Source organism: Caretta caretta, chromosome 2, assembly GCF_965140235.1.
Source record: "Caretta caretta isolate rCarCar2 chromosome 2, rCarCar1.hap1, whole genome shotgun sequence".
NCBI classification, from domain to species: Eukaryota; Metazoa; Chordata; order Testudines; family Cheloniidae; genus Caretta; species Caretta caretta.
Window position 1 is genome coordinate 59,940,622 of NC_134207.1, and position 24,186 is coordinate 59,964,807.

Genomic DNA, 24,186 nt, shown 5'->3' on the forward strand with positions numbered 1-24,186 from the left:
AATGCTCCTGTAATGATGTGAAAGAGACTGACTTCTTATTTATAGGAACCATGATGATCCGGTCACCTACCAGGGCACCAGTATTTGGGCAATTTTTGATATCTCAGTCCCGTAAAATGAATTACCCTGAGAGGAGGTCATTGAATGGGTTATTGCTCTCTTAATTTTCTTCCTATTTTCATAAACATTATACATTCTTGCTATACACAGAGGATGTGGAAGGAATTTATAACTAACCAGTATTCTTTATTTTCTTTTTTACACTTTGTATCAGTGTCATGTAATTTCTATGGGTGGGGAAATCAGAAACAGCTATTGTGAGCTTCCAATGAAATCTCATTACATGGGTCAGAAACTACAGCTGCAACATCTGTATCATCCTCCACGAGCTCCATTCTGAGGAAATTCCAGCTTGCATAAAGTGATTTGGAAACTACAGAATTTCCAGTGCTACACACTTCTGAGAAATCTCACTGCAGTGGGCAGGTCTCCTTGGCATACATTCCAAATGTTGTCAGGAGTGCAAACAAAGTCTGAAGTTGTCTAACCCTTGTTTTTTGCACTTATCTATTCTCATTCTCATACCCAGAGCCTGACACCACAGACACACTATTTCCTTCCCCCGCCCCCGCCCCCCCCAGTATAATGGAAAACAGCACCAGATAAGCTTTGCTTAATATGGCTAATAACTAGCAATACTCAGCTATACCATCATCTTAACATAAGAGATCAGCAACACAAGACACAATATTTTCTTCAAGAATGGCCTTTATTCTTTTTTCTTACATGGAGCCATCCATTTCTGAGAGAGAGAGAGAGAGAGAGAGAGAGACCAGATTAAAGACCCTTTGTAGCTTTTTATTCATTCTACAATGGCGCCTTTAAATTTGAGAAACTGATCTCAAATTATCTGATTCTATGACTGTGAGAAAATGACACATGTACTCTTTAGGTGTAATCAATCAAAGGTAAATGTGTCTGGACCATACCTTTGCATAATCAAATCCATGTTTCTCTTTGTAGCCATTGTGACAAACGGAGTAATTATAAAAGCGAGAGTTCTTGATTAATCCAACCCACTCTCTCCACCCAGGAGGGATGTAGCTGCCATTGTATTCATTGAGGTATTTCCCAAAAAAAGCTGTGAAGGAGAAAAAAGGCACATACATCAGGGAAATTTTGGCTTTTCACTCTCAATTTTCTAGTTCATCTCAAAAGCATAAATATGTGAATGAAGGGTCCTATTTTACTGTGGACCACATCAACATAAAAATGTGTTAATATGAGTCAAGATGTTGCACGTCTGAAATTCAGATAAAATAACCGCCAATATTAATAGTTTCATATTTTTAAAATTAAAATGAGGTATTTCCCAGACCCTGTTGCCAACTCTCCTGATTTTAGATGTTTTTCTTAAGCCCCAGCTCCTGGAGTCATGTGATCATATGAGACTCTTACTTTTCATTTAAAATGAATAAGTTTCTAGCAATCATGGTTGTAGAGAAAAGTTTGAAAATGGACTATATGGTCAAAACCCAGAAGGTAAATTAAAAAACCCAAAATTTTTTAGAATCTCATGAGTAAGCCAAATTTCACATTGTTTAGGATTTGGCTCATGATTTTTGAATGTTTGTAGTTGGCCATACTGCTACACTTCCTGGCTGGATACAGGAGTTGCGGACATTGGTCTATGGCAGGACTCATAGCAATCCCTTGGAACTGATGGGCAAAAACGCAGGACACTGTCTTTGGGAAAGAAAATGCTCCTTCTTAGAAGAGCCTAGTTTGAGAAGGTCAGTCTGTTACTACAGGTTCTGTGAGGCAGAAGTGAAGGAGATGAGAGGACCAAGGAAGCAGGCTATAGGTCTGCTGCTACTAAGAGTGACATGCAATAACATGGACAGTTCTTTCCCTGAGAGCTGCTCCTGATCTATTGCCAGAAGCTACCTCCTTTATCCAGAGCTGGTAACTCTCAGAAGTCAGGTCCATTCATTTGCTATTTCTTCCTTCACCCCAACACCCCAAGTGACTGCAGTTCCTCATACCAGTTCCCAGAGGGGAATGAAGAGTGGGTGAATCCTTCAGTGGATACACTTTCCACTGTCTACCTCATCAACAGTCAGAAATGAGGGGCTTTCCTGTGCACACCAAGCCAGACTCCTTTGGGGGTGAGTGACCAAGAGGATGTTTCCCTTCCCACAGGCAAAGTCCCTATGCTGGTAAATTGCCTATAGTTCCCCGGTGTTGTTCTGAATTGTACCTCAGACATGACAAATGCTGTTTTTAACCAGGAAATGGAAGCAGCTAGGGAAACACCAAATTCAATCTGAACAAAAAGCACATGTGTGGGAAGGTTTACAAAACAATTCCCAGTGGAGGGCGGGGGAGGTTACCATGCCAGCTTCACCATTTGAATTTGAAAGTGCTGGAAAAAGGGGAAAATATCAGAATGTTCAGTCTGATCTCCTTTGGCATGTGCAGGGGTGCCTGGGCTGGGTGCCCGGTCAGAGTAGCGAGTGGAAGCCATTCTCCCTGGGATCCCTTATCCCTGCCTTCCAGGGTGCAGAGGGGGCACATTCACTGCTCCATAACCAGTGGTGTGTGTTTTTCCTCTGACACTTTCATTTTATGTCAAACTTCAAAACAAACAGACAAAAATATATAAAAACAACAGAAAAAAACACCTTCTTTGAACACCCCATTTTAAAAATTAAGAATTGCAAGGTTTCATTTTAATAGATTGACAGCTCTGGAGACTCATGTCCTAATTATCTTCAGAAGAATGGGTTAACACTGATCTGAGCGGCTGACCTTTGCAAATGGAGGTGTGACTTCCATTTGCAACAGAGTGCAATAGACTGCATCACAGATTGTCAGCGTAGACAGGACTAAGGAACTATGGGATACATCCAGAAGACTTCCGGGACCCAAGTCAAGCTGGGGCCATGTGCACACAGGAAAGCAATAGGCTTAACACGCGCTTGGGCCCTGCAGGGTCCTGCAGCCCTAGGTTCGAGTCCTAGATTAACACAATTGGTGTGTGGAAACAAGGGGATTAGGGGCTCAAGCCCAGGCTTAATTTTCTGTGTAGACATACTCTTTAAGGCATCTTTCCTAATCCTTTAATTCATGTGGCTTTCGTCTAAAACCTCTCCAATTTATCAATATCCTTCCTGAATTCTGAGCACCAGAACTGGACACAGCATTCCAGCCGCAGTCATACCAGTGCTAAACATAGAGGTAAAATAACTCTCTACTCCTATTTGAAATTCCCCTATTTATGCATCCAAAGATTGCATTAGCTCTCTTGGCCACAGCCACATCATGATCAGCTGATTATCCACCTGGACCCCCAAATCTTTTTTTCAGAGTCACAGCTTCCCAGGATAGAGTCCCCCGTCATGTAGGTATGGCCTACATTCTTTGTTCCTAGATGTACACATACAGATGTTTACATATTAAAACACATATTGCTTTTTGCACCCAGTTTACCAAGCGATCCAGATCGCTCTGTATCAGTGACATATCCTCTTAAATTATTTACCACTTCCCCAATTTTTGTGTCATCTGCAAACTTTTTCAGTGATGTTTTTATGTTTTCTTCCAACTCATTAATAATTACGTGAAATCGAATGCAACCAAGAACAGATCCCAGCAGGACCCGACTAGAAACATACCTATTTCATATTATTCCTTGTTTACAATTACATTGACACCTATCAGTTATCCACCTTTTAATCCATTTAATGTGTGTTATGTTAATTTTATATCTTTCTAGTTTTTTAATCAAATGTGATTATAAATTCAAATGCCTTACAGAAGTATATTACATCAACACTATTACCTTCATCAGCCAAATTTATAATCTCATCAAAAAAGACAAAGTTAGTTTGACTGGATCTATTTTCCATAAACCCCATTCTGATTGGCATTAATGTTATTAGCCTCCTTTAATTCTTTATTAATCAAGTCCTGTATCAGCTGTTCCATTATCTTGCCTGGGATCTAAGTCAGACTGACAAGTCTATAATTACCCAGGTGAGCCTGTTTACCCTTTTTAAATATTGGCACAACATTAGCTTTCTTCCAATCTTCTGGAACTTCCCTGGTGTTCCTAGACTTATTACAAAATCAACATTAATGTTCCAGCGAGCTCCTCAGCTTGCTCTTTTAAAACTCTTGGATGCAAGTTATCCATATCTGCTGATTTAAATATGTCTAACTTTAGTAGCTGCTGTTTAACATCTTCCTGAGATAATGGTGGAAAAGAAAGAATGTTATCATTTGATATGATTACATCATCTGTTTTTCCCCAGAACAGAAATATTTATGGAACAGTTCTGTCTTTTCTGCATCATTATTGATAATTCTATAATTTACAACTGGTAATGGACCAATACGATTGCTAGAATTCTTTTTGTTCCCAATATACTTTAACAATGCCTCCTTATTGTCCTTACACTTTACTGGTCATAGATTTCTCCGTCTGTCCCTTTGCTTCCCTTGTCAATTTTTTATAATTCCTAGCTTCTAATTTATATCCATTACTATCTAATTCCCCTTTCTTCAATTGTTTTTTATATATATTATATATAATGTAATGTATCTTTCTTTCTTTCTTTTTTCATAGCTGCCTTCACTTTCCCTCTGAACCAGGTCAGTTTTTTAACCAATATGGCCTTCTTCCTCAACTGTGGCTTCTTGGCCATTTAGTAAAGTGTCATATACCATTTACATTTCTCTGATGAAATTCCTCCTCCCAGCTGATTTGGTTCATAATTATTTTCAGCTTTGTGAAATTGGCTCTTTTAAAGCACCAAAATATATATTTATATCACTGGTCTGGACTTTATTCTGTTTGCACATTACAAAGTGATCAAGTCATGATCACTTGTACCTAAGTTACCATTAATTGCTAGTTCTGTAATCAGTTCTTCTTTATATTTGATGAGGTTTAATATAGAATTCCCTCATATTGGATGCAACACTTTTTGATTAGTATGATCCATGCGGTTTACATACCTGTCAAGTGTCATTCATCTGGAGTGACAGTCACACATTGGCCTTGATGCCACTATCATGCCAGCGGAATTTCACTCATAAGAAAGGCTGCGAATCATTCACGGAGGTCACGGCTTCTGTGACTTTCCATGACCTCCGTGAATTTTTCAGCACTGGTGCAGCTGACCTCAGGACCACCCCAGCAGCTGGGGAAGCCCAGGGGCCAGCCGCACCGGATGCTACTCTGGCAGCCCCAGGCAGCTTGTCCCCGGTGCTTCCCTGGAGCAGCGATCTGGGACCAGTGGTGGTGGTGGCAGGGCCACGGGCCATCCTCAGCCCGGACCAGCGGTGGTGGGGCCCTGGGTTGCCCCCCGCCTGGACCAGCGGTGGTGGCGGGGAGACCCTGGGCTGCCCCCAGCTGGAATGGCAGCGGCAGTGGGGCCACAGGCCACTCCTCCCAGCAGCGGCAGGGGGCCCCAAGCCGCCCCCCTCCAGTGGCAGGGGGCCCCAGGCTCCCCCACCCCAGCTACAGCGGGGCCTCAGACTCCCACCCTCAGCAGCAGTTTTCAGGAGCGCCCACCTCCCAGCAGGTAAGCTTAAGTCACAGGTATTTTTAGTTAAAGTCATGGACAGGTCATGGGGCTGTGACTTTTTATTTATTGCCCGTGACCTGTCCGTGACTTTTACTAAAAATAACCCATGACTAAAACGTAGCCTTACTCATAAGCAAGGCCTGAAGACAGTGAGCAAGATTTTCTGTCAACTCCTCCTCCTCCCAGCTACTGGAGGCTATCCTGGGACTACTTAGTAGGTGGCTACATCTCCCTCCTGTTCCCCTCTCACTGCTCCCCCTGTGACTCTTAGGGGAGAACCGCAAGGCAGGAAGTGGGGCGGAATAGAATCATAGAAGATAAGGGTTGGAAGAGACCTCAGGAGGTCATCTAGTCCAACCCCCCGCTCAAAGTAGGACCAACCCCAACTAAATCATCCCAGCAGAGCTTTGTCAAGCCGGGCTTTAAAAACCTCTATGGTTGGCAGCACTGCGGTCGTGCTGAGAATCTGCATATTTCACCACCAGAAGGCAGCTAAGATGTGAATCTCTCACAGAACCAGAGGGGTTACAAAGAAACTTAACAAGAGAAAGGACTGATGGGGAGAAATATGGAAGAGGAGGCATTGTCGGAAGAGAAGCCATAGGGAAGGGCCAAACAGTAGGCAAAGAGAGAGACAACAGTAAAGAAAAAAAAAAAGAGAGCTAAGAAAGAGACTGGAACAAAGAGAGGGAAAACACTGCGGATACATGTAAAATAAATGGTAATCTTGTAGCTAAAGCACAGGACTGTAGTCAGGAGTACTGGTTTCCATTCCCAGCTCTGCCACCAATTCACTGAGTGACCGTGGGAAAGTTGTGTCACTTCCCATATCTCAGTTTCCCATCTGTAAAAGGAACATAATACTAACCTGCTTCCCCTATAGATCAGAGAACTGAGAACCTTCAGATCCTGGGATCAAAATATTGTCATTAAACTGTTATGATAGGTGGGGCTGGTACCATCGCTTATAATTAAGGCTGGCTGACACTTTCCATTATAAGGCCCCCTGTTTCAGTTGCTTACATTTTTGCCAAACTTTAACCATTTGGGCTGAAATTTTCCATTCTTTCTGCCTCAGGCTGTTTTTTTTGGGCAGGGGGCAGGGTGGATTTTTGTTTATTTTTAATTTCACCTGCTGACGCGGCAGGTAAACAAAATGGCCCGGCCCGCCAGGGGCTTTTCCCTGCACAAGCGGCAGAACAAGTTTGGGAACTACTGGACTAGATTGTAGCCTCAGGCAATGCACATTTTTAGAAGCAGCTCAGCAAAGCTATGGGGCTTAGGAAGCCATTTCTATTTGTAATGAATAAAACAGATTATGGCTCAATGGGTAAAAAGTCTCACTAAAAAGCAATGCAATTTTCAGGGGACATCTTTTCACTATTGTGTGTAATGGACCCCACGGGGACAACAGCAAAGATAAATGCAGATTTTTGCATTTTAATAAGACAGGTTTTATCTGCATTTTGGCAGTTTTACTAACTGTTCCCAGGACACGGTGTTATTTTTCATGACATGTATAGTAGTTTGCTACATTGGAATAACTGCAGTCTGTGTGACAATGTTCAATGAAGTTTATGCAAATAATAACATGGCAAGGTGAGCAGTTATCTGGATATCCTTATGGCTTTGGAATGTTTTTGTCACTGCAAAAGATAAACATTTGGCGAAGCGCAAGTATCTAGTATAAATGCACTCCTTCAAGCTTGTCATTGATTTTTACCTTTCTCCCTAACAATTAGCAAAAGGTCTTGAACTGGATTGGGGCCTAAAATAATGGTATCTAAGGGGTTGCCCAGGTGCAAGCCTTGGGAGAATGTGACCCAGGAATTTTGTGGATTCTGAGGGTGAGATTTTCATAATTTACTAAGATTCACCGTCTTGCAATATCAAATATATTTTATATAAGATCTTTTCCCAATCTCTTTCTTACTATCAGACTATTTTGAAGACACTGCACCACAGAATTAGTCATGTCACTACCATCTGTGCCAGTGGGTGTCATACAGCTAGACAGTGTAAATGCACTGCAGAGACATCCCTAGCCTTTCACAGACCAAAGGACATTTATTGCATACAGGCTGCAGCTACCCATCAAAAATGTTTGCAGGGACATTTCTGATTTTAACAAAACAAATAATAAAACAAAAAAAAAAATAACCCAAACAACCAACCCATAAAAAACCCACCACACCTCTAAAAACACATGGCACAGTAAGGTTTACTCATCGTGACCCAGACAACTGGTTTAGGTAGACAGCCAACTTCCTTGAACAAAACTAGCTATCAGGAAACCATTTACTGGAGTTGCAAAGAACTGTTTGTATGAGATTTCCGTACTGACGCAGAATGATTCAATGCTTTTGGGGACAGAGCCCAACACAACTGAAAGGCCAGTACTATTCCAGTCACCTCCTCCTCACTTTCTTCCCATTAACCTAACAACAATTTCAAAACTGAAAACTTTAGTTTTTTTTCTCTCCAGAGGTTTTTTGCCTGGTTACAACACTACTTTGCAACATTATAGTACCTCTATCAAATCACAAACAACAATTAAGGTTCACAACACTGCTGCGGAATATTATAAGCGGTATTCCACTTATGCATATGGGGAAACTGAGGTACAAAAATGAGTTTAACCTACAGCTTGCCCAAAGTCATAAGGGAAGTCTGGTGATAGTGCCAGAAATAGTACTCAGATTCTTAGTTCCCAGTTCTGTAACTTAACCATAGTACCTTATGAAGAACTCCGGTTTTCTATTTTTACAGCTTTGGGGGTATTTCCCACTATCTGTCAGTGTTATAATTGTAACCATAAAATATTTAGGGTTTAATAACTATAACTTGAATACACAGGTTGTTAGCCCAGTCTTTATATATATAAACAAAATGCCTTTATTATAGGCCCGGCTGGTAGCACCACCCATTTTTTAGGGTTGCACAGTCCTTCCCGTTATAAGACTGTTTTCAGTGGCTTATAACTTTGCCATACTTTAATTGTTTGGGCTGAAATTTTATATGTCAATTGTCTGCCTCAAGTGGAATTTTTCAACCAAAACCGTAGCCATTTCCAATAACAAGGCTAGGTTTTTACCATGTTAAAATTTCTGTGAGCTTTTCTTTGAAAAGCCCTAGCACCCCCATTCTTTGGAGCAGGGACTTGAAATTTGTAAAGTGGGGGGTGATCTTTCTGTCGGGGATGTGTTTTTTGCTGTCCCTGCAAAACTCCGCCCAAATCTGGCCTAGTTACAAGCCTTTGAAAAAAATCAGTTGAGACTTCCTGGATTCCCTAAAAATCCTGTCAGCACTAAGCATGTTCCAGCCTGGGGTTGAGCAGGTCTTTCCCTGCAGTGGCAGCTCAGGGCTGTGCCAAGTCAGCACCAGAACTGAGAGCAAGAGCCTGTCTCTCATCTGCTCTCAATGATCTGCCCCCTGCTGACCCAGGCAGTGTGGAGGCAGACATGCCAAACCTGTGAAAAAAATGCAGACATTGGGCTTGTTTTTGGGTTAATTGGCTTGTGAGTTGCTTGTTGGCTAGTTTTTGGCTTGTAGCTTGTTGCTTCTTCTTTTTGATTGGCTCCCGGCAAGCAGGAGCAAGGGTGGGGTAGGAGGGAGTAAGGGGTGCACAGCAGGCCCACCACAGTCCCAGACTGCAGGCCGGGAGGATCTAGTCACATAGAGTGTTGGGGTTCTTAGGGATTGGCTTGTTTTGGCCTTGTTTTGAAATGAGATTTGCTTGATTTCTGGCTTATTGTGAAAGTTGGGGTGCTTATTTACTGTGTGACAGTTGGCAATTGTGTGTGGAGGAGGAAAGCTGCCTGATTCTAAAGCAGAAGGGACAACACATGGACCTGGGGAGTAGACATGGAGAAGTAGACTGGAATAAGGAACTTGGGAGGGGATGGAAGCTGGGACTGGAGGCTGGCAAAAAGGGGAGAGGGCAACTGAGTCTGGGAGCCCAGGAAAGAGGCTGGGACAAGGATCGAAGAAGCAGTGGGGGGAGACACTGAGATTCAAGGAGCCCAGGGAGGGAGATTGGGACTGGAAGCCAGCTGGAACAGGGAATGTGGGCAGGGAGGTTACTGGAGGTCAGGGTGGGAAGGGGCCTGGGAATGGCTGGGTAAAGAGGTTTGGAGAAGCAGGGTTTACTTGTTGGGGACACCAGGGCGTGATGGGCAAGGAGACTGGAACTGGGTGAGAAGCGTGAGGAATGGAGAATGGACTGCCTAGGTGAGGAGAATGGGACTGAGATGAGGAGAGAGGAGTGGCAAAGAACAGGACAGGTAGGAGGGAATAGGGCAGAAGGGATCAAACTTGGGGTGGGAGGAGATAGATTGAAGGGTCTGTCTCCACAAAAGCATACTCCTAGAGCCTGGAATGGAACCTAAGATTGCTTAGTCTCACCATTTCTCTGCTGGCAGCAAATATCTGTGAAGCCCCCCTAGTATTGGTCTGCACAGAGCCTGACAACCTGCTACTTCTATCCAACATTCCTTTATCTTAAGTAGTAGGGGTCAGTGATAGATCTAAATGTTCCAACCTTGCTGATGAACCATGTGGGTGACAATGTGGTGTCACGTGATGGATTTTCTGTTTTTTCCATATATTTTTTTAAAAGCTAGGAAATCACACACACAAATAGCATGTGATCATGTAATCAAAGACTGTATCATAATGCATACATACAAGGGAAGCAAATTAAGTTTGCCCAGGGAACCCGAGCTTTTATCTCACAAGGGAGTCTGCTATTGCTATCAATTTTACATGGAAGGCATTCAGATACTTTTAGTGATGAGTGGCAGTACAGAACCCTAAATTAGCTAGCCAGATAGCAAATACTTTAAAAACTCTGAGCAGCTTTTCAGGTGGATATGGTAAAGGTTTGTGAAACAGGTCAGATGTGGATTACTAATCTATAAATCAGGAAATGTTTCTAGCACTTAATCCAGAATTTGAAGGCAGTGCTACAGAGCTGACTTTAACATTTAAGACCCACATAGAGCAGAAAAACAAAGGGCCTCATTCTGCCACCCTTACTCATGTTGAGCAGTATTTTACTTCACTAGTAATCTCACTGAAATCAACTGAACTTCTCAAAGTAATATTCAGTGTGAGTGACAGTGGCAGAATTAGGCCTAAAGAGGATAAAAATGCTTGTTCGGTTTTGTATTTTAAACAGGATCAAGGAGCTCTGCAGGACTGCCAGCTTTGCCAGAGAGAGTTGTATTGTGGGGAGGGAGATGAAGTGGAAGCAAATAGATTTTAGGATGTTAAATGCAGCAGTGCTAGGAGAATTGGTATAAAGAGACATTCATTCTCTCACTGTATGCTTCAAAAGTAATCAAATCCTGTGCCTAACCTGTTAGCGGACACAAACTTCTTTGCCTCCAAATACCTTGTAAAGATTTGTGCTTCTTTGGTCTTATGAAGGAGAGTCTTTATGTTCAAACAATACAACTAGACAAACTGTACCCTGATACCTTGCACAGCTCCTGTATCTTTATAAAAGAGTCAGGCTGGAGCCTAAAATATTTACAGACTTATTCTTAAGGATCGATGATGCATATATGAACTGGAGGTTTTACATCAAGCTGAAGCATAGATGAGAGGAATAAGAAGAGTTCTTTGCAGATAGAAAAGGGAGCGCTCAACTACAGAAAACTACCAAGAATTTACAAGAAAACTATCAAATCTTATTGCCACTCACCAGAACAATTCTTAAATTAGGGGTTCTCAAACTGGGGGATCAGGACCACTCAGGGGGTCGTGAGGTTATTATATGGGGGGTTGGGAGCTGTCAGCCTCCACCCTAAATCCCACTTTGTCTCCAGCATTTATAGTGTTGTTAAATATATTAAAAAGTGTTTTTAATTTATAAGGGGGATCACACTCAGATGCTTGCTATGTGAAAGGGGTCACCAGTACAAAAGTTTGAAAACCACTGCCTTAAATATATGTTTCTGTTCAGTTTCAGAGAATGAAAGTGAAGATTACCCCACACTAAAGTTTAAATTCTCATCTTCATCTTGTTTCACCCCCACCATACACATCTTCACTCCTGTGAGGTCTCTGGTATCAGTTTCTGCAGTGGCCCAAATATCTTCCCTCATAACTGCTTCTCCACAACTTGGCCTTAATACTGACCATAATCATGGCAAGAGCTGCTGGCTCAGAATCACACGGCCATGATGATGCGCATCTCTCACCTAGGTGTAACTGCTCAACAGCCTAGTCCTCACCTGAGACATCCAGATATGAAAATATGCTTCCCAGTACAAGTGGGATTCCTTATTCAGTCTTTGGCTGTAAATCTGACTAAATCATTACAAATAGGCAGTGCTACCCTCACTCATGACACACACCTTTTCCCTGCTCCAACACTGAGCCACTGCTTTGCTCCTTAAACCTAGTTCGAGACACTTTTGCCTCATTTTAGGCAGAGATTTAAAGCCTAAGAACTGTCTCTTACCTGTCCGATAGCCAGTGTTGTTGAGATACACTGCAAAGGTACGTGGTTCATGCGTTGCTTGCCAGGAAGGAGAAGAGCAGTTTTCGTTGTTGGTGTATATGTTGTGGTTGTGAACGTATTTCCCTGTCAGCATGGAGGACCGAGATGGGCAGCACATTGGGGTGGTTACAAAGGCGTTGATGAAGGTAGCACCTCCATTCTCCATGATCCTTCTAGTCTTATTCATCACCTGCAAAGACCCTGAAATAAAGAATAACTGATTTTACTATACCACTACTAAGAAACATCTAAAATATATTTATGTCATGTCACCTGATATTTAAGTATATAAATGTATAATTACATTTGCCGTCTGTTGTTGGCTTGGAACATTTAATTGACTAGCTCTAATTTTAAAGAAAAAGTAAACATTGTAGATCATGTCACCAAAAACACTTTGCAAAATTCTAGGAAGTTTGAGCTCTTTTCTTGCTCAGTCACAAAATAAAAGTGTAGATTAATCTGATAGGCAGATTCACAAGTCAGCAGCCGGTTGAACATTATTGTGCAAAGATAGATGGTGCCATAGAACACATCTCCAAAAGACAAGTAAAACAGGTACCATTCTAAGAATTAATAAGCTCTATTTGACATTGAAGACTCAACGAAATTCTCTCCTTTAAGGGATAAGAAATTTTAATATTTGCCCCACTTCTAACTAATTTTTAATTTGATTTAGAACTTGATCCTGCAGCCCCTTACTCATGTGAATATTCTAACTCATGCGAATATTCTAACTCATGCAAGTTGATTCCCATTGAAGCCTGGGACTTCTCACACATGCACTATTTATAAATGGCTATTTGACTTCTCAAAAGGATTAAAAAAAATATTGTTTTACTGCAATACATGCAAAACAAATAAGCCCTTACAATATTAATGGAGTATTAGGCTTCAACAGCTTTTGCAGTCACCCAGCCAACAGTGATTTAATTATACATTTATCAAGTAGCAAGCAAAGCACAGAGTTATTTTTTAAAAATCACATTAAAAAGAGACCACATGCATTGATAATAACCTCACTGGGTGAAATCTCTCCCCGTACAGAGGAGCAGCACACAGGCCTCTGCAATACCTAAGTTCTGTGTTCTGAGTCAGCTTAGCATTTGTGGTTGAATCAGCAAAATGATTTTTGATAGCAGTCCCAACCAAACTCCTGATCATTATGATCACATCATTATGCCTGGGTCTAGCCTAAGGACTTGGAGATGGTTATCTCAGGGTTTGTTTTTTTTTAACCTTTTGAAGCTCAACAAACTCATGTTGCAGAAAAAGATGAGGGCAGTAGGTGGGATCTTCAGGTGTTCAGCAGCCTCTTGCTGTGAAATGGTGAGCCCGGTTGCTTGTGCTAGGGTCTGTGAGTACTTGCTGATAGCTACCAAAGTTTTGCAATGGTCAGTTGTCCAACAAGCCAGGAACTCTTGGGGGGATGGGATGGGGGGCGGGGGCAATAGGCCAACAGTCACTAAGGGGTTTTGTAGTTTTACAGCTTTGGGGAATTTTGAGAAGTGGATTTTAGCTTCTCTTATTATATTTTAGTTTACTTTGCACAGCTCAGAGCACTTTGCTTACAGTCAGTTTCAGTGTTTCCCTGTTCTTCTGTATGGGTCTATCACAGAGAAACAGGAAGAAGAAAAATATTTTAAAACCATGAAAAATGGGATTGTAAAGTCACAAAATTGCTAGGAAGGCTCAGGGCCAGGTGTAGTATCTGAACTTATCTTTAATTATTTTGAGGGCTGTCGATTAATTGCAGTTAATTCACACGATTAACTACAAAAAATTAATCACGATTAAAAAAATCGTGATTAATCACGCTGCAGATTAATCACTATAGAACACCAATTGAAATGTATTAAATATTTTTGTATGTTTTTTACATTTTCAAATATATTGATTTTGGTTACACCACAGAATACACAGTGTACAGTGCTCACTTTGTATTATTATTTTTTATTACAAATATTTGCACTGTAAAATGATAAAAGAAATAGTAGTTTTCAATTCACCTCATACAAGTACTGTAGTGCAATCTTTTTATTTATTGTGAAAGTGTAATTTACAAATGTAGATTTTTTTTGTTACATAACTGCAATCAAAAACAAAACAATGTAAAACTTTAGCACTCACAAGGCCAATCCGTCCTATTCCTTGTTCAGCCAATCACTAAGACAAAGAAGTTTGTTTACATTTACGGGAGATACTGTTTCCTGCTTCCTATTTACAGTGTCACCTGAAAGCGAGAACAGGCGTTCGCATGGCACTTTTGTAGTTAGCGTTGCAAAGTATTTACATGCCAGATATGCCAAACATTTATATGCCCCTTCATGTTTCGGCTAAAATTCCAGAGGACATGCTTCCATGCTGATGTTGCTCATTAAAAAAATAATGTGTTAATTAAATTTGTGACTGAACTTCTTGGGGGAGAACTGTATGTCTCCTGTTCTGTTTTACCCACATTCTGCCATATATTTCATGTTATAGCAGTCTTGGATGATGACCCAGTACATGTTCATTTTAAGAACACTTTCACAGCAGATTTGACAAAATGCAAAGAACATACCAATGTGAGATTTCTAAAGATAGCTACAGAACTCGACCCTAGGTTTAAGAATCTGAAGTGCCGTCCAAAATATTCAGAAGTCTTAAAGATCAACACTTAAATGTGGAAACTACAGAACGTGAAGCACCAAAAAAGAAAATCAACCTTCTACTGGTGGCATCTGACTCAGATAGTGAAAATGAACATTCATCGGTCCGCTCTGCTTTGGATCGTTATCGCGCAGAACCCATCATCCGCATGGATGCATCTCCTCTGGACTGGTGGTTGAAGCATTAAGGGACATCTTATCTTTAGCGCATCAGGCACGTAAATATCTCGTGATACCGGCTACAACAGTGTCATGCGAATGCTTGTTCTCACTTTCAGGTGACATTTTAAACAAGAAGCGGGCAGCATTATCTCCTGCAAATTGTAACCAAACTTGTTTGTCTGAGCGATTACTGAAGTAGGACTGAGTGGACTTGTAGGCTCTCAAGTTTTACATTGTTTGATTTTTTGAATGCAGTTATTTTTTTTTGTACAGAATTCTACATTTGTAAATTCAACTTTAATGATAAAAAGATTGCACTATAGTACTTGTAGTAGGTGAATTGAAAAATACAATTTCTTTTGTTTTTTACAGTGCAAATATTTGTAATAAAAAATAAACATAAAGTGAGCACTGTACACTTTGTATTCTGTGTTATAATTGAAATCAATGTATTTGAAAATGTACACAACATCTAAAATATTTAAATAAATGGTATTCTATTATTCTTTAACAGCGCGATTAATCGTGATTAATATTTTTAATTGCGCAATTAATCGTGATTCATTTTGTTAATCTCTTGACAGCCCTAATTATTTTTAAACAATTTAGTCGATTTCAAGTTAACTGGTTACCCCAAACACTGATTTGTTGGTTTTTGTGGGGTTGACGTATCAGTGTTAGCAACTGAAATTTGACTTCGTCTTTTGTATCAAATTTCCCTTTTTTTTGTTTAAGTGGGAGATGGAAAATGAGGAATTGGTGTTTTTGACTTTGTGGGAGTAGGGTTGCCAACCCTCCTAGATTGGCCAAGAGTCTCCCAGAATGGGCCTCAATCTCCTGGCTACTGAATCCAATCCAGGAGATTTTAAGCCCCTAAAAGTCCAGTGGCCCCGCGTGGCTCCCAGGAAGCAACCGGCATGTCTGGCTCAAAGGCGCAAGAACCGTGGCCTATGGGAGCTGCAGGGGTGGTGCCTACAGGCGGGGCAGTGCGCAGAGCCTCCTGGCCAGGCTGCCCTTGAGCCTAGGAGCCGGTCGCTTTCCAGGAGCCGCCCAAAGTAAGTGCCGCCCAGCTGGAGACCGCACCTCTTCCTGTGCCCCAACCCTCTGCCTCAGCCCTGAGCTCCCCCACACACCCTAACTCCCTCCCAGAATCCACACCCCATACCCTGTCCTGAACCCCGAACCTCCTGCCCCAGGATCAGCCCGGAGCCCCCTCTCCCGCCCTGCACTCCGAACCCCTCAGCCCCATCCCCAGCCCAGAGCCCGCACCCCCTCCCACACCACAACCCCGTGCCCCAGAAAGTGAATGAGGGTGGGGGACAGCGAGCAACAGAGGGCGGGGGATGGAGTGATGGGGCAGGGCCTCAGAGAAGGGGTGCGTCAGGGGCATGGCCTCAGGGAAGGGGCACGGCAGGAGGTGGGGCAAGGGTGTTTGGGTTTGTGCAATTAGACAGTTGGTACCTCTATGTGGGACTCCTTACATCTCTCCTTTGAGTAGTCTAGTCTGCCACAATACTGTATATGTGACCTTTAAAGATGCACACTTTGCAGGAATGGGCCCATGGTGAGTCGAGTTCATTACCCTTTCACAGATGCTCTTTTCACCCTGCAAACTTGTATAGAAATGTGTATAGGAAAATATTCAACTAAATATAGACAAAGAGCAGGGATTTAAAGATACAGAATTTAGGAAAGTAACTGCTCAGTTCTGCTGCTGCTACTACTGCTGCCGCAGTACATTACTGTCAACGCTGGGACTTGTGAAGAGCAGATGGTGATCTTCCCTTACATTCCTGAGACGCTGATTGTGATGTCCCCGTGCCATAGAGCCAGACCCTGTGGATAGGATCCCACTGATCATTACATACAGTTCAAAGCAAATACAATTTATTAAACAGCAATCAATTAAAAAAAAATAAGGAAAAAATGGAGAAGGTTAAAGGAAAATACATAACCCCACTCTGTGGCATGGGGATATCACAACCAGATAAGGGAAATTCAGTTTGTTCCTCACAAGTCCCAGGCCTCCTTCTCAGGCCCTGGCTGTGCTGCAGGGATGCTGCAGGTCAGACACTTGCTCTGGCAGTGGCCACACGCCCTCAGGCTTTAGATGGTAGGACCCTTCTTCCCAGCATCGCCCCTGCCCCGTCGGGGTTACGATCCCCCTCCAAGTCTGACCTGTGAAGCCTCTTGGCTGGGGGCATCTCCCTGCACTGGGCCCACTGCCCAGGGTCCCCCTTGCTCTCCCCAGCCGCTCACCTCACCCGGCTCCGGACTGCTCCAGCCCCAGCTGCAGATTCACTCTACCTCAGCACTGTGCTCTGTCTCTAGCTCCCTGGGCTGCTTCTCTGGCCCCTCTGGCTCTGGTTTCTACAGCTCTCCGGGCTACTTCTGTGCCTCTGCTCCCAGCACTGACCTGCTTCCTGGGCTGCTTTTCTGGCTCCTCTGGCTCTGGTTTCTACAGCTCTCCTCCCAGCACAGGTCTGCTCTCCAGGCTGTTTCTGTGACTTTGCTCCCAGCACAGCTTGGGCCCCTGCTCTCTCCTTAGCTCGGCCCCACTCTATCTGACCCAGGCAATTCCAGCTCACACAGAGGATGGGATCCCCTGGCCTCCTGACTCCCTCATTAGCCTGCCTGCCCTGTCAGTCAGGTTGACCTGAAGTTTCACATTGGCCTCTCTTCATTGTTCCAGGGGACTGTGAGTGTCAGGGTCCTGATTTCCCATTGACCCTTCCCCTTACTTTTGATACTGGGAGCTAGCCAACCAAAAAACCCCCCACTGAGTTTTAGTAAGGGACCAACAGTCCCCTTACATACAGCAAAATACAAGTAGGATATGAGACTTGCTGGTATTAACAAGTTACAATTATCTGCCATCTGCAGCTCTCCTCACTGCCTGTGTACCTTGCCATCTGGAGACAGTCCTCGGGGCACACATGCAGATTATGTCAGACAACAGGACAATGATGTTGTACGTGTCTAAATTGGGGAGGACCTGAAGGGTACCAGATCCCAGGGAATGTCCAGTCTGGTCATATGAATTAGGAAATTTTGTCAGATCAAAAAATTCAGCCTGACTGCTCAGGATATTCTAATGGAGACCATGTCCAGTAGCCAAAGCTTTATCCCAGAGCAAAAGCTTATGGGAGGAAGCATTACTGCTACTGGAAATTTTCTTCCAATTGCCCCACAGATAGAGGTCTCTGAAACTGCATCTGCTAACCAGATCTCACAATCACAAAACAAAAAGCATTTCTTTGGTTCCCATGCAAGAATGCAGCAAGGAGAGAGGACTTTTCAAGTCTCTGGATACGTTCAGAGTTTCTGTTCCTGTGTGTGCCTCTCTCAGTACTGCAGAAGTTCTACTGAAGGTGATGAACAACAAACCAGGAAGATGCCTGTTGAGGCTCCCCACACTGGCTGGCCCGTCTGTGATTCTACTGTATTTTCAAGCTCTCAGTGGCCCAGCTTAGAAGATGCTATTTCCCATATGTGAAAAATAATACATCTTTATTCCCCATTCATAAAAACAGATTAATTTTGATTTCAAGAACAGGTCATTATGTTTATTTTATGTATGTGTGTGCGTGGAAATAAAGCCACATTATTTCCCTCTTCCCACTATACAGGTATCAATTTGCACACACTATAGCAACAATTCCCAATTTGTGGGTCACAACCCCAAATCTGGTACCTACAAAGATGTTTTCCATCAACTGGAAATCCCAATGAGATTTTATGAGTCCCATCTCCTTCATGACATTATACATTATACATTGTATAATGTACTGTTGTACTAGGGGTTGAGTGAACCTGCGTGTGTGTGTGTGTGTGTGTGTGTGTGTTCTTCATTCAGGATAAATGTAAAAAGCTATCAAGCACGTTTATGGAATAGATAGCTGGAACAATAGAGGCGACCCCCCAAAACATAGGCCACATGCAATGCTGCACAGGAATCTGAGCTATGTGGGTGGAGGGGTTTGACTGCAGGCTGAATGCAAATGGAGGGGACCATATGAGGGAAATTGAGAGATTGACCATGGAGACAGACAGAGAAGGCAGCAAAGAAGAAGTCCCAGAGACAGCCAGAGAAGCACGCGGGTAGCCTGACTCTGAAAAAAAACAGTGAAAGACTTTGGGTAGAGTGCTGGCTGGAAAGAGGCTTGGAATTGTGAGCAAAGAAACTGTATCCTGCTGTTTGATTCCTACTGTGTTCAGGGTAACAGGACTTTATGTACATTCCTTGTAAAATACACAGAGTTGCATCAAAGAAACAGCTGACTCCATCAATTTCTCCTAATTGAAATAAGTTATTCACAAGGCCCTGAATATTGGCTAGCTGCTTGGGTTATAAGGGGAAACATTATTATACACTATCATGCACTCTGTGGTAATTCCCAGCTTCCTGCAAAATTTTATTTTAGATTTTATTTCACTGTTCTGTATAACTCTAGGACACATGGGAGGTGAATTTTATGTATTTTGCTTCAATGATTCTACACTAAGAAGGCAAACATCTTCTATTACAAAGTATGTGATTTGCATAGTTATCAGATATATCGTGCTCAAAATAGAATAGAGAATCATTTATGTTGGAATCCTAAAAGAGTTTGTTACATTCCATAAGTCTTAGACCTCCTGATGCCATGGCATAACCAACTCTAAATATTTTAAAGGAACTGAGCTTTGCCCACGTGGGGTCATAAACAGAAAAATGATGACTCATATGTAGAAAATAATGTATCTTTATACCTTTCAAATAAGCAGAATGATCTATTGTTGAAACTGCAAAAAAAAAAATGACATGCCTTGGGGACAAATCCTGGTTCAATGTGCAAAGGGTATGTACATTTTCTATGCATGGGAAAACTATGCAGGGATTGTGGAGAACAGAACATTCCTTCAATACAGTGGTGAGGCATATGTACAAGCAGGTTGCAGTGGTTTCAGCCCTCTGTGAACCCCTAAGCAAGTTTCTGAGTCAGCAGTTCCAGTAGGTGAACAGAGAGATTTACTACATCCTTGCTACTCTCCCAGCATACCTACAATCCCCTCTCCATGGTCTTGTGAAGACAGCTGCCAGAAAGCACTGTTCTGTGTGCACTTTCTTTTCTACATGGCCTCTACAGCCTGGCCCAGTGCCCAGTGGAAATGGGCCCCTGTTTAGCCGTAGAAGGGAGGCCAGGGCTTGACCCTTGTACAGAAATTTCCAAAATATCTGAAACTAAAAGCAACAAGTCTACATAATAGCTCTAGAATCTCTTAGACGAATAATATAGGATTGTTTATAACCACTGGATGGCCATTTATTACACTGCACGGTTAAATAAACCAGTGATTAGAGAAGACACAAATAAAATAGATTAGACAGACAGATCTAAGGGCTCAATGGAAAACTCACTATGCTCAATGACAGGATTAGCCCTAAGATAAGAAATATGAATTTATTATTTGTGGACTAACAGCCCCAAAAGTTGTACAGTCATTACCAAATCATAGCAAATACAAAAATGCCCATAATTATGTAAGTTTAGTGGTTAATATCTTTCTAGAGCATTTAAGGGAAAATATGCCAAGAAGGACTTCTTGAAGATCATATAAATATTTTAAACACTTTTTTTCCTCAGAAAATTATGAGAAAATCATTTCCTACATGTTGTCCAAGTTGTGAACAACAACAACTGCATATACACAGGACAACTAAACTGGCCTCCTTTCCTATAATTGACATGGTATGAAAATAGCTTAACTTTAAAGATATTTAAAAATTACATATAAATAATATAAACTTGTGAGCTGAAATTAGGTCAAGTTTGCATGTGTGTGTAAGATATCAGATCGTATGCTGTACATGACAAAAAAGAAAATATAGCTTTTTATCCATCTGGTACCATGCAATAGGTAACAATAGCATCAACTTTTTAAAGAGTTATATAAAAGCAGACTGTCAGAACTAACTTAAGTATTATTAATTGAATTTCTTGTTTTTTGAAACTGTTTTTGGCCCTATATGTTTTTACATACTGTATTCCTCCCAACCTCCTAGGTTAACATGGCTGATTGTTAGATACTTATCCCCTAAACTGGAATTAGTTGAGTTAAATCAGATGAGCAATAAAATGTATAATACAATTTTTAACAATATAATTTCCAAATTGGTGAACCATGTCTGATAACATTGCAGAACAGGCACATTTTTGAATGTCAATTATCATGTATAGCAGAAGTTACTGAAATACATGTGTAAAGAAACCGAGTAGCAAATAACATAATTATGTCTCACCAAGCTCCACATCTTGGTCATCTGTTAGTACGAGAATAATGTTGGGTCTGATATTTTTTCGCTCCTGCTGCACACGTCCTCTGAATCTTGGGGATTTGACAGTAGTACAGAGACTTCTTAGCAAGTCAGTACTGAGCACAGTCAAAAGGAGTGCAAAGCAATAATATTTCATTGTAGTTTCAATATCACAAGCAAAATAATTGCCCCAAAGTGTCTGTTCCTTAGTTTTCAAGATCTGTGGAGAGAAAAAGATTAAAATTGAAATGCTGCCGAAACAGTGAATAAACTGGCAAAAACGTTTGGAGAAAGGTGATATTCAGAAGTCAAAACTAGCAAATACAGAGTAGTGTGACAGCAACTCACGTAGATTAATAGTAGTTTTATACTAAGTCATCTTCTGAGAATACACTGAGACATTTTGCAACGTCACTTTTCATTTTACTTTTGCTCCAAGTTAGTCTATGTATTCATACAACTTCCCACGTACACCTCACACTTCACACCACACACCCCTTTTTTGTTTTCAGCACAGTGTTCCTTAAATGCAGTACCTGGGTGTAGTAATGAATTGCTATGATGCAGAGATGTTCAGAACATCTGTAGGAGGAGCTCTAAAAGAAGGTAAAAGCAGAAGACGTGTTAGTCAAAGACCTCACAACTTATTGTGCTCTGAACTAACTCTCCGGAATTGCACATCAGAGCTTTTCTTTCATCTACTAAACGAGAAAAATAGAAGAAATCTACGTTCACCATTGCTTACATAATGGCATATCTTCCTTGTTGGTTAGACGGCACCTTTGTGTTTAGAGGTAAGTGAAATATATAATCTTGTCATTGCCATATGTCTTTGTACAAAATTTATAATCATCCTGTGAAATTCTCAGAATAAGAAGTGTTAATTTCAGCCGGATGACACCTGGAAAGCAACAGAATTATTTTAGGTTAACTCACCTGCATGAGATATTAAACACTCATGAAGCAGACAGAACAGCATGGCTGTCATTTGTAATCTGCATTGTATCACCACACTGAAAAGTCATCTTTCTACTGACAGAGATCTCAGCTTAAGTGACATCCAGACAATCTTACCCAGCATTGTGAAAGCACGTAACTGTCTCTCATCAATCAACGATGGAACTGAGTGCATCATCTATAATGCACAGTACCTCTGGCAAACCCTTCTCCTCAATGCTCCCTTTTCAGATTCAGCTCAGTATGCTTCTCAGAACCCCCCTCCCGGTGCTTGTCAGTCAAACAGCCTTGCTATTGTAAGACTTGATGCAAGCACCGAAGTTTTGCTTTGCTGCAGCAGATCTAAACCTGCAACTGAAAATGATTGATTGGTCTTGGGACTAAAGGTTAGCCACTTACACTTCAACATTTTTTGCATGACTGACTGAAGCCCTGTGAAAACATCACATTACACAGTATGGGAAAAAAGCTTGGAGTAATGCCATCTCACTTTAGGGCATTAACTTGCTGAAAGCATTTTTTTTTATTAATTTTTATTTTGGGACTACAGATAAACTGCAGAAGCCTCATAATTTTTTTTAAAAAAACAAGTCACACGGGAAAGTCTGCATGGGAATTGGGCTGCCCCGGCCTTAATTATAAGGGAGCACTCTTCCTCAGAAGGTCAGCACTCTCACACCTGAGACTTCATATTTAAACATGCAGCATTAGCTAGTAGCAGACAAACACCTAATTTAATGGGAGCACTCCATAACAAGAGAAAAAGGGGCCCATCACTCATCTAAAAATACAACAAAAGCTGATATACATCTTGTGAGGGAGAACTTGACACAGACTGCTAGAAAAGGGATACTGTGCTTGTTTTCACACACACCTGTTATTTTAAAAAAAGAAAAGGAGGACTTGTGGCACCTTAGAGACTAACAAATTTATTTGAGCATATGCTTTCGTGAGCTACAGCTCCCTTCATCGGATGCATTCAGTGCATTTTTTTTTCCACTGAATGCATCCGATGAAGTGAGCTGTAGCTCACGAAAGCTTATGCTCAAATAAATTTGTTAGTCTCTGAGGTGCCACAAGTCCTCCTTTTCTTTTTGCGAATACAGACTAACATGGCTGCTCCTCTGAAACCTATTATTTAAAGCTTCACAAGATATCCTATAAACAGTTTCATACTGCTCACTCTGCAGGTTGTAATGACACCAGAGGAGTGTGAATGTCTTTCAAACAAAAATCCAAGTGTCTGTTGCAGAGTAATCCTGTCTTCCATTGTCTGTTCACCAACAAACATTCTGGTCTATGATTGACTTTAGGGCAATGCAAAGCCAATACGCAGGGATCGGCATTTAGTGTTATATACCATTTTAGTGATTACAGGACATTCAGATAAGTAGACTGTAAGTCTGTAATTAGGCTGGAGTGACTTTTAAAAATACTTCAGTTTCCACATATTTGTTCCAACTCACAGAAAAGCTGACAAAGAACAGGATCACTGAAGAAATAAGATTTCTTCTGACAGACACCACAGGCTTTTGATGCAAAAGCAAAAATATAATTTCCCTAACTGTCTGATCTTTAAATAGCAAAACTTTGACTCACCTCACAAAGCTGGAAAAGATGTGTGAAGTGAGAGTCAATGTTTCATTTCTTATATCAGTTGTACTGTACAGCAAACTTTTTCAGACAATGTTGACCCAGAAAGTGCAGTCATCCTGACTGCACTGAGCAAACATTGGCACCAACATGTTTGAATAATCCCCCGCAGTATGAACTTCGAGTTCCTGACAATTACACCTCAGTGCTAATAAAATTTAGAACAGTCCAAACCAACATTACCAGCTATTCTTCAACTTGTTTGGGCTATACTAGTCAGTCAGTGAGGAAAAAAAAAATCCTTTAGCCTTAATTTTTTATTTTATTAAGCAAACATCCTAGTCAGACAATTCTTTTCTAGAAATAAAAGTATGAAGTTACTTTCCATCTATTTAATTTCTTTTTCTCTTGATAAGGGAGGAC

General features: G+C 41.5%; 1 protein-coding gene across 9 annotated transcripts in view; it reads right to left on the reverse strand.

Moving 5' to 3' along the window:
- Nucleotides 1-24,186, reverse strand: part of SULF1 (sulfatase 1) — a 175,609-nt gene that overhangs the window by 75,373 nt on the left and 76,050 nt on the right. For 3 of the 9 annotated variants that reach the window (XM_048840899.2, XM_048840902.2, XM_075125143.1), the window contains 4 exons: nucleotides 21,750-21,809; nucleotides 21,199-21,433; nucleotides 12,064-12,303; nucleotides 990-1,141 (listed from right to left, as the gene is read on the reverse strand). In XM_048840899.2, coding sequence (XP_048696856.1) covers nucleotides 990-1,141; nucleotides 12,064-12,303; nucleotides 21,199-21,370 — 564 coding nt within the window. In that variant the 5' untranslated portion in view covers nucleotides 21,371-21,433; nucleotides 21,750-21,809. Of the gene's footprint in view, nucleotides 1-989; nucleotides 1,142-12,063; nucleotides 12,304-21,198; nucleotides 21,434-21,561; nucleotides 21,681-21,749; nucleotides 21,810-21,958; nucleotides 22,115-22,149; nucleotides 22,268-22,287; nucleotides 22,415-24,186 lie in introns of those variants that run through there. The other 6 variants (XM_048840897.2, XM_048840905.2, XM_048840901.2 and 3 more) reach the window with 5 other exon arrangements.